We start from the raw sequence: 11,255 nt of genomic DNA, 5'->3' as shown, positions 1-11,255 counted from the left end.
GAGTCGGGCATCAAAACTCGGCGTAGATAGAAAGTCTGCTACCCATTCAAACAGCTTGTAAGGCTACAATACTACTTTATATAATTTCACCCAAGCTTCATCCTGGTCATGGATAGATCACCTAGGTTCGGGTCCATAAGTAGTGACAATTTCCTTATGAAGACTTGCTTTTGCTACGGCTCCGATGGGTTCCCTTAACCAAGACACTGCCTATGAGTCGCCGACTCATTCTTCAACAGGCACGCGGGTAGAGCCCCGGGTGTCCGAATTCGGAACTAGGCCTTTGGCTAAGGGCATTACTGCCAGTGCATAGCCAGAAGCATCAGCTAATTCAACAAAAGCGTCACAGGCCTTTGACACCCACAATTTAGCCCAACCTTTATGGCTTCCCCATTTCTTGCCACCATAGACGAGACTCCTAATTCTGCCTATCCTCGCCTTGTTGAGGGGAGGTAATCACGGAGAAGCTTTCAAGCCGCAGTAGGAGATGAAATCAACTCTTTGGTGTCAGGAGGGGGAAGGGAGATAGAAAATAAGAATTCACCGAAAGAGGATACAATGCCAAATAGGCTATGGCATAGAGGTCAACCCTCAACACGGCCCTTACCTTGAGCGATAAAGATGAAGTTAGTCTCAGTACTTGCTTCCCTGTAAGAAGCTAATTGTTTAATGTCTAAAGCTTCCTCACTTAGCCGCTATAGATGTAGGAGGATCTGTTTGGGAAGTAAGAAGCCCCTTTGACATCTCTTCATCTGCAAAGAGTGAGATATCACATTGTTCGAGGAACCCTAGATGCTGTCGGAGTAAAGGATCGTCAACAAAGATCGAACACTACTTGACAAAAAAAACGACTCTTCTGCTCAGAAATGAAATGTTCCAAATGTTCCTAGAAATTCAACTAGAACCTTGTCTTCTCTTATCTTTCATCGGAAGAGGCACAACATAATAGAATCTCCTACGACAACCTTCTCTCTTCAGTACAGGGAAGGAACTACCAGGATGCTTGTTAACTAGTAGTACGTACTGATCTGAACTTCCTTTATTGATCTACCTATTGATTCAATAAGTTCTTACCAATAACCACGACCACTGAATAGAAACATTAAACTAAAAGCCATGAATGTTTGGAATCCATATTATGCAAGGAGACATTGCTTTTGCTAATTCGAATTGAAGGGTGATATAAAATCGGTCTATTTCCGGCATCATATCCATAGTTAGCGCACTCATCCTAGTTAGAAACTCCAGCTCCGGGCTAACTGCCTTAATTCATTCCTATAGGGGCATGATGACTTGCTCAAATAGCTCTACAAACGAATGGATCAGATCGAATTGGAAAATGGAAAGATTTGTACAAGTTATACAAAGCCATACCATGCCCTTGGGATAAAGTAGTGATGATTGCCATGAATGATGCCCTCGAGATCTTGCTGCTACGAGTGCCTACTCAATAGCCAATTCTTTTCTGCTAAGCTAATTTTTCTATCGGTAATCCACATCAACCAGAAGACAAGGACAAGTGTAAAAATATCATCCTTAGGACGATACGCCGCAGAAAAAGCATAACAAAGGCGATTCCCTGGTAGGTAAGAAGCTAAATCGAAAAAAGAGCTCGAAATGAAACAGACCAGAAGAAAAAGAAAGTTAGTTAGTTAATCGACAGTAGCGGTAGTATCGCCCTATAAAGCCCTGCTAAAGACCGCATGATTTAACCAGAAGCACAATCGGCCACAGATTTCCGTTTAGAGTGGAGGAGACATCCTATGGGATTTAGCAAGGTCAAATGGAGCACCCGCAATTGGTTTCCATGATCTCATGGGAGAGAGTATTCGTCGTCAGCGGTCCTGTGATTTAAAGAAGTCTATTTCAATGGAAGAGGATTCAGGAGAGTCTTACACTTCTTCTTCAACCGCATCGACGATATTGAAGGACTGGAACAGGGTTAGAGATTTGGCAGGAATGAATCACTTGAGGTGATCATCGATTATAAAAGTATTTAAGATTGAACGGACAGCTTATGCTTCTAATAGATTCCTAGCTAGCTAAGATGCATCTACGAGAAGCTATAATAATATATTATATGGAAAAAAGCGATCAAGTAGCGAGTAAACAAGATCGAATTATAGCTTTACCAAGCTATAGGAAGAAGTGCGATCTCTCTAATATAGGCAAGCTTATAATAAATAAGGACTAGCACATCTTCGACCTTTCCTATTGTTGGAGAATAGGTCTACTATTTCCCGATTCTATGTGAATGGTTCTATATGAACTTAATCTCTCTCTTCATTCTTCTTGAATTGTCCCCCTTAGAGGAGCAGGACCCCTAGAGTTGAGAGATGCAACGAACCAGCATAAAAAAAAATACTTACATTTCTATGCTTTTGGGCCCGATCAATTGCTATTAGTGCTTGCTCTGGTGCTTCTAGCCTAGATCTGTCCACGGGTCCGGGTACCCGCTCGGCCCGTGTTCCTTGGGCCGGGCTTGGACAATGCTAATTGATGTTAGGCCCAGCCCAGCGCCGCTAAAGCCCGCCTATTTTTTGGGCGGCCTTGGGATTAATAAAAGGGTAAATTACACAATGATCATAATTAACAAATTATTTATAACTGTGTCAGACCCTTAAACAAATTTATTTAAATGTCAAACAAATTTATTTAAATGTCATATTTGGTGGTTTTTTTAAAACTGTTTTTATTTCCTGCAATTGAATAACTGAAAATTTGACAAAAACAAAAATAAAATTATGGTATTCTGATATTTTAAGATTTAAAATCATATAATGAAAAAATATATAAAAACGATTTTCATAATTGTAAACAAAAATTAGAATCTGATTTTTAGTGTAATTTCCTCTTAATAAAAATAGCACGGGCCAGCCCAGTCCAGCCCGCCTATTAATATTAATTAATAAATTTTATATATTAAATATTTATTTTAAGTATTAAACTTTATTTTTTATAATTAAAAAATATGTATATATGTTTAGGTGGGTTTATATGTGCTGTGTTTGGGATTTGATTTTTAAACCCGAGCCTAGCCCAGCCCGAGCCCCTAAATTACTGGTGGGCTGGGCTGGGCTTAGGATGACGATTTTATAGAAAAGCCCCTCTTGCCCGGCCCATAGCCAGGTCATATACGGATCTGGATCACGATCTCGATACGGAAGGTATGCTGCTGGTCGTGTACCAACTCCTTCCTCTAGGAAGGTGGATCAACTGTCTTTGCGCCCTATAGGAATGAATTAAGGCAGTTAGGCTGGGAAAGACCAATGAATAGAAGGAATGGAATCAGGGAATGCGACAGGTAGAGTAAGGTAAAGCTATAACCCTTCATAGAAGGTTGTAAGGAAGGATAGACAACTGTCGTAACTGGAGTGATAAGGAAAAGTCGTCTTCGCAGCGGTAGAGTCAATTTTCCAAGTTATTCTCAGTTTCTTATGTAACAGGTGCTTAGCTTATACTTATAGTAAGCACTCTATAGATCTTTTTTCTAGCAGTCTCAATTTATGAAATCTGTAAAATCTCTTCTTTTGTTTACTGCCTGCAGATTCTTCCTCTACCGTCTTTCCTACTAGGTGTCAAATCCAGGCGAAACGTGAATCTCTACCTTCAATTAATTCAGAAAGTAAGTTGGAAGCACTTAAAATTGAGTTGCATAATTCCTTTTTCTCAATTGTTATTTGAGATTCTTGCTTTTTTTTTTGTTTATCGAGATTCTTGCCATTTTCTTAAAAAAAAGAGAGATTCTTGTTGTTTCTCTTCTTCAATAACTTGAGACGTCAATGGCATGGTAGGCAGATGAATTAAGAAAAAGGAAAATCTGTGTAAAAACATCATTTAATTATGTCCAAAATTGATCCAAGTTGTCAACGTTAAGCCCTTAATTGTGCTATTTTTCACCTTAGGGGCAATATTGCTCATTGCTGTCTAAGTTAGGGGCATTTATGCACCTTATTCCTATATTATAGAACTGAACGTCTTCAATGTCTTTCACTAATCCTCTTGGTCTGGTCTGTCTTTTTCAGTCTGTTCTGCTTTTGGTTTCTTCATTTAGGTTAGCTTTTCGAATTGAACCACAGAAACTCACCCTTAAGGCATTGCTTTATCAGTTGTATAGTTTGCAAGTGACCTTGAAGAGGATTAGAATTTTTATGTAACATGGAAAGGGAATGGAAACTGGGAACTATACTTTAAAAATAAATAAATATAGGAAGTCAAAACGTTTGGGAAAACATGTAAATAATAAAAATATATGGATATATCTATATATTTCTAAAATTATAAGACTTTATGTTTAATTCATATACACACGCATTAAGCTTTGGGTGTTATGTGAGAATTGGCTTAGGAGTATGCTTTGTGATCGAGTAGAATTTAAGAGCTTATGTGATATCAATCATTTGGAATGATATTTTATAGATAAGAGATGGATTTTTACTTAGAGCGGGAGGTTGTTGAATGAGAATTGATGATGCATCTATTTTCAGCATTGAGGATTTAGTTGTGAGTAATAATAAATATGATTATTTTTCAACTTTCAAAAGAAAAGCATGTTTCAACAATGTAGACTGTAGCTCTGTTCTGTACATAACGGAAGTTGTTGCAAAGGCAATATTTACTACTTAATTCAAAAAGAAATTGAAGTATATATATATACAAGAGTGCCTATTGAAAAGATGAGTTTGCATTTCTTGGTGTTATAGAGCATACCAGTTGTACATAGCTCTTACATAGCATTTATAGGCCTTCTTTCCTTTTCTTAACCAGTCATGCTTGTATATGTTCAAATGTAAATGCTCCAACTTGAAAGGGAACATTACAGAATAAGCCAGTTGTACACAGTTGTCACATGTTGTAGGCCTAAATAAAGTTTCTTTCTTTTTCTAGATTTGCCAAACTTGTATTTATGCAGATGTAGTTTCTCTTGAATAGATATCAGATTATTCTCTCATTTCTCTCTTCACACTTGTTAACCAAGTTAGACATAACCACAATCATGCAAACATCCTCTTATAATCATTAGCTATTGATTTAAATTATTGACTACACAATCGTTAATATATTGTAGAACTGAATGTCATTTGTTAGGCTGTCTTACACTAATTGTTTTGTTCTTGTCTGTCTTCTTCAGGCTGTTCTTCTTTTGGTTTCTTCGTTTAGATTTGGTTTTCGAACTGAACCAACCCATACTCACCCATAGAACATTGTTGGTTCAGTTGTATAGTTAACTAGTGACCTTGAAGAGACTAAATATTTTTGGATTGTTCACGGGTCATATTGATGTGTATATATGTGTAGTCTAATGCTTTATAAACTTGCTATATGATCTCGATACTCTCTTTTCAAATAAACTGACTATGATTTTTCTCCCTGCCAGACCGATTCCTTTTCAAATGTCTGGTGATGTGGAAAATCCTAAAGTTGGCGAGAACCAGAAAGATTCAAGAGCTTCATATCCTGCTAGTGAAATTCAGGCAACCTGGTATAGTTGCTTACTCCATCAAACCTCTGTTTATGGAGTAGCCGTTGGATATTGCATTTCAGCATCTCTGCTTTCTATCATCAACAAATGGGCTGTTATGAAATTCCCCTATCCTGGAGCTCTAACTGCTCTACAGTATTTCACTAGTGCTGCAGGTGTGGCTTTATGCGGGTGTTTAAAATTTTTAGAGCATGATCGGCTTGACCCTCTAACCATGTGGCGGTTCCTACCTGCAGCCATCATTTTCTATCTTTCTCTCTTTACCAACAGCGAGCTCTTATTACATGCAAATGTTGATACCTTCATTGTCTTCCGTTCTATAGTCCCTTTATTTGTTGCGGTTGGAGAAACCCTTTTCTTGCACCAGCCATGGCCTCTATTGAAGACATGGTTGTCACTCGCAACCATCTTTATCGGAAGTGTACTTTATGTTCTGACAGATTACCAATTCACCATTGCAGCTTACAGCTGGGCTCTAGCTTATTTGATAAGCATGACTGTTGATTTTGTGTACATTAAGCATGTTGTTATGACCATAGGCTTAAATACTTGGGGTCTTGTATTGTACAACAATCTTGAGGCCCTCCTACTCTTTCCGTTCGAATTGCTTATAATGGGGGAACTCAAGAAGATAAAGCGTGAAATCTCTGATGAGTCAGATTGGCATTCTTTTGATGTAGTTTTGCCTGTTGGCTTATCATGCTTATTTGGTTTATCCATCTCTTTCTTTGGGTTTTCATGCCGGAAGGCTATTTCCGCAACAGGATTTACTGTTCTTGGAGTAGTGAATAAGCTTTTGACAGTGGTAATCAATTTGGTTGTCTGGGATAAGCATTCATCGTTCGTTGGAACGGTCGGGCTTCTCATTTGTATGGCTGGTGGAATCATGTATCAGCAGTCCACAAATAAGCCTAAGCCTCCTGCACCAGAAATAAAAGCAGTCGAAACCAAGGAAGAAGAGCAGAAGTTACTAGAAATGCACAGCAAGAATGAAAGCAGCAATGGGAAAGAAGCTACTGAATCTCATCCAGGAAAATAAGACTGGTTATAGGAGAATTTGATCATTCTGTCGTCCGGTCGTGTACCCTGGTAATGTTTGTGTAGATTCATTTAGACCTGGAAAAGAGGTGCTAGATTATAAAGTTCTATCATTTCAATTATTAATAGAATATATTTTTTGTCCATTAGATGGTTAATGTTCTTGCAGTCTGGAAAGTATGAAAGAAGCTTGCATATTGAGTATAGTACTTCTCTAGTTAATTCAATTTGGTCTGTAATTGATTCAATTGTTCAAAAGTATGTGTTCTAGTTTTTAGAACAAAAATCATCAATAGTAAAAAGGATCAGAAGCTCTTCTGTTTACTTCGGTTTTAAGTAAACACTAGAGAGAGATAGATAGCTGAGTGTGGAGTGTAAAGAAAGGTACTTTATACAATCTCTGTATCTATGGTAAAAATTTGTGCTTTACTGTTGAAAGAGTTCATTAGTGGATTAAAACCCAGAAGGAGATATATGCTTACTTTACTTACTTTTGATATTTGCTTGCATTAAAATTAATGTCATACGTAACGCTTCCGACTATTGTGTATCAATAGATCGCAAATCCTTAAGTCTCTAATAGAAGCTCTTATATGCGGGCTATCTTCTGTGTAGTAAGGTCAGAAGCAGAATCAAGCTCTATTGATTGATTAACTTAGTAAACGGAACTTGCCTCTATGCTGTGTTATTGAACTATAAGTGAGAAAAATTTATAAGCATTCTTTTTTATTGATTCAATTATGCAAATTGTTAATGTTGTTTTTTGTTGTTTGCTTCTTAGTTTGCTTTATATGCAAACAAGCATGCTTTTGTGTTCTTAGTAATAATAAACTTGCCATTTACTTGCAAATTCTGCTTTCTGTTATCGTCAAACCCAAACTCTATATTAAACAACGTCATTTCGGGTTTCCTCCATTCATTGCCAGAGACACTCCGCTAACGAGTGCCAGATCCACAGTCAGTTTCTTCTTTCCTTTTCTCTTCATTTTATTTTTCGGATGTTTATAAAATCTGTACTTTTTATTGTTCTTTGATCCATGTTCTGTTTGGTTGCCAGTAAAATGTGGGAACAGTTTTTTTTTAGTCCAGTGGTATAAAACCTCCATTCTCTGAGCTTGTCATTTGTTGTGTACGGTTTTCAGTGTTGTGGTTTGAATTATTAAAGCTTATTTGGAGTTGTGTGTAGGTTTTGATAATTTGATTTAGGTGAATTAATGACAGAAAGGTTACGAATTAGTGAAGTTTGAATTGAACTATGGATGAGTAGGTTATGATTATGCAAAACTGACATAATTGGATATGGTCGATGGTGAATTTGCTATATTAACAGTATAATGTGGATACTTTTGGTTGTCGAGGTTGACAATTTCTTAAATCAAACGGAACCAAGCCAAATTCTAGACACCTCTCCTCTTTCTGTGTTTAAGGATTTTATCTCTGTTATATTGCTTGTTCTTGTTCATTTTATTGTTGGATTCTCAAGTTCCATCACTTTATTTTGTAGGAAGTGAACAATATTGTTTTAGCAGATGCATTAGAAGATGTTTAATTGAAATAGTTGAAAGTGGGAAGTGGAAATTTGTATTAACTGTGATTATTTAGTAGACGATGATGTTGAGCTGAAATAGCTTCATACGCTAAACGTAACAGAAGTAAAAGCCATCATCTGCGATATAGAAAACAATGTTGTTTTTACTTTTTTCATTATCTAAGATGTAATAATTTTTGGCACGGGTAGGAATGTTGTTCATTTTCATATTAATATATTTTATCATTGATAATGTTAAGTGAGCTTGCACATGTATAATTTATTGTTTTGTTAATGATTTGTAATTATGTTATTTTTGTTCAGTTTATAGTTTTTGCATTCCACTGTTAGGTGAATTTCTTTTGTAGTTTTTGCGATCAGAATCCATATGTGGAAAATTCAATGAGTTCGTCTTTTGCAGCATTATTTCTTTCTCGGCTATTCACTCTCCTACCTCACACTCATAGTTCCAAACCAATCCTCAGTTAGTCTGGGCCGATGACCTCCAACCAATTCTCATCCTCATCAGCAATCATCTTGGCTTCTCTCCAACGGCACTGAAAATAGTGCATCTTCTTCTCATATTTTTTGCACTGTCTCAACTTTCACTTGCAGTCCAACTCCTCATCTGGAAGCAGACAGACAGCAGCCCGTCTCTCTCGAGTCTCGACAATCTCACCCTCTCTCTCTCTCTCGATTGGGAATTGATAGTAGGTGGGCTGCTAAATCATAGATCTAATTGAGGTTAGTTATTTCTTTTTGTTGTGTTTTCAATTATAGTTTTAGGGATTTCTTGTTAAGGATTCTTTTTTCTCTTGGCTCCTCACCCCTTTTGTATGCAATTTTGAATGTAATGGTTGACTGGTTGAGATTTGAGAATGTGAATAGCTGGTTGAATGATTTTGACAACGTTTTTGGTTGAAAATAGTTAGTTGAATGAAAGAATCGAATGATTGAATTTTTTATGAACTTTGAATTGCATTTGTTAATTAAGGCACTATACTGTTAAGTAATTTTCGATGAACAAGTAATGAAGGAACCTCTGTTTCCAGCAGTGTTATTTAAATATGAATGATTTGCATTTCCAGCATTGCGAGTTAACTATGAATGTATGGTATGTACCTTAGAAGATTTTGCAAGTGTTGCATCAATTTTATGCTTGCTATGCAAATCTAGGTAGTCTTAGTTCCTTTGCTCTCAATATTTTTGTATTGAGAGTCCATGACAGAATAGAAATTAGATAATGGGAAATAAGTGATCTGTTTAGTTCTGTACATGAAAGAAGTTGTTGGAAAGGAAATATTTACTACTTAATTCGAAAAGAAATTGAAGTATATATACAAGAGTGCCTATCGAAAAGATGAGTTTGCATTTTTTGGTGTTATAGAATATATCAGTTGTACATAGTTGTTACATAGCATTTATAGGCCTTCTTTCCTTTTCTTGATCAGCCATACTTGTATATGTCAAATGTAAATGCTCCGACTTGAGAGGGAACATTACAGAATAAGCCAGTTGTTAGACATTTGCACATCATAGTCATGCAAACATCCTCTTATAACCATTACCTATTGATTTAAATTATTGACTACACAATCGTTAATATATTGTAGAACTGAATGTCTTTTGTTAGGTTGTCTTACACTAATCGTTTTGGTCTTCTTCAGGCTGTTCTGCTTTTGGTTTCTTCGGTTAGATTTGGTTTCGAACTGAACCAACCCATACTCACCCCTAGCACATTGTTTGTTCAGTTATCTAGTTAACTAATGACCTTGAAGAGGACTATTTCTTTTTGGATTGTTCACGGGTCATATCGATGTGTATTTGTGTAGTCTAATGCTTTATAAACTTGATACTCTCTTTTTCAACTAAAAGGATTATATTTTTCTCCGTGCTAGACCGATTCCTTTTCAAATGTCTGTTGATGTGGAAAATCCTGAATTTGGTGAGAATCAGAAAGATTCAACAGCTTCATCTCCTGCTAATGAAATTCAGGCTACCTGGTATAGCGGCTTACTCCATCAAACATCTGTTTATGGAGTAGCCGTTGAAGCTACTGAATCTCATCCAGGAAAATAAGGCTGGTTTATAAGAGAATTTGATCACTCTGTTGTCCGGTCGAATACCCGGGTAATGTTTGTGTAGATTCATTTAGAACTGGAATAAAATATATTTTCCCTCTCCATTAGATGGTTAATGTTCTTGCAGTCTGAAAAGTATCAAAGAAGTAGAGCCTTCTACTTTTCTAGTTATTCAATTTGGTCTGTAATTTGATTCAATTGTGCAAAAACTGTATGCATTCTTTTTTATATTGATTCAATTATGCAAATTGTTCTTCTTACTTTTTATGCAAGCATGCTTTTGCAAATGTTAGGTATTATCGGTGGCGGAGCCCGAAAATAAAGTCTAAGAGTGCAACACTAATCACGAGCAGTGATAGGGCGCGGCAGTGACATAATGTGATGACTCAACACTAGCAGCAAGCAAACTTTATGTGATTCCTTTAATTTTCTTTGTCCTCCTAAGGACGAAACAAAATCCGATTTCCTTAATGACTGATTCCCTAAATTTGGGGTGCAAATGTACTATCTCCTATCTGTAATTTTAAGGCGAAGAACCATTTGGATCAATCTCTCCCTCGATGGATGCAATGGCATCCCGTGCAATCCGAGATGCAATGGCGGCACGAAAACAAAATCTGATTCCCTTAACTTCTTTGTCGAGTTGACTGATTCCCTAAATTTGGGGATGTAAATGTAGTATCTACTATTTATAATTTTAAGGTGAAGAATCGCTTGGATCAAGCCGTCGTTGACGGCTTTCAGCAATCGGAGATGCAATGGCACCCATGCGTCCCTCTCCTTTCGTCTCTATAGATTATGATGCCAATATTGCAAACAAGCAATTAATTATTGAATTTATACTTTGTAACAAATAACAACTGTGATCTTTGATTTATGCTAGAAATAATTACTACAAATGTATTTTTGGGCACATTTATTAGAAAAGGATTAATGTAGTCTTTTAAAAAAAAAAAAAGAGCTTTTATTAAAGTAAATCAAAAAAGAGAATACCGAACATAAAAGGTAGACATGTCCACACGAAAAATTCTACAACACCACATTTGTCCAATAAAAAGAAAAGTCGTTTGTGAATATTTATTTCTTAACATCAATCATCTTTCATTAATTGGGTATTTATTTGGGT

General features: G+C 36.5%; 1 protein-coding gene across 5 annotated transcripts; it reads left to right on the top strand.

Moving 5' to 3' along the window:
- Window positions 1-3,142: 3,142 nt before the first annotated feature.
- Window positions 3,143-11,023, top strand: LOC136202540 (GDP-mannose transporter GONST3-like). Of its 5 annotated transcripts, XR_010674491.1 has the most exons (6): window positions 3,143-3,446; window positions 3,548-3,625; window positions 5,378-6,571; window positions 8,470-8,792; window positions 9,947-10,178; window positions 10,423-11,023. XR_010674491.1 is itself a non-coding variant. In XM_065993228.1 (3 exons), the coding sequence occupies exon 3, from the start codon at window positions 5,394-5,396 to the stop codon at window positions 6,519-6,521; it is 1,128 nt and encodes a 375-aa protein (XP_065849300.1). In that variant the 5' UTR covers window positions 3,143-3,446; window positions 3,548-3,625; window positions 5,378-5,393; the 3' UTR covers window positions 6,522-6,993. The 5 variants fall into 5 exon arrangements, 1 of the variants encoding a protein (XP_065849300.1); XR_010674490.1 differs by lacking the exon at window positions 9,947-10,178 and having other exon boundaries at window positions 10,423-11,021; XR_010674492.1 differs by lacking the exons at window positions 8,470-8,792; window positions 9,947-10,178 and having other exon boundaries at window positions 10,423-11,019.
- The last annotated feature ends 232 nt before the right edge of the window (window positions 11,024-11,255 follow it).

This window comes from Euphorbia lathyris, chromosome 8 (genome assembly GCF_963576675.1).
Source record: "Euphorbia lathyris chromosome 8, ddEupLath1.1, whole genome shotgun sequence".
Taxonomy (NCBI): Eukaryota; Viridiplantae; Streptophyta; class Magnoliopsida; order Malpighiales; family Euphorbiaceae; genus Euphorbia; species Euphorbia lathyris.
The sequence above is the reverse complement of the archived record's forward strand: the minus strand, read 5'-3'. Positions and strand labels throughout refer to the sequence as shown.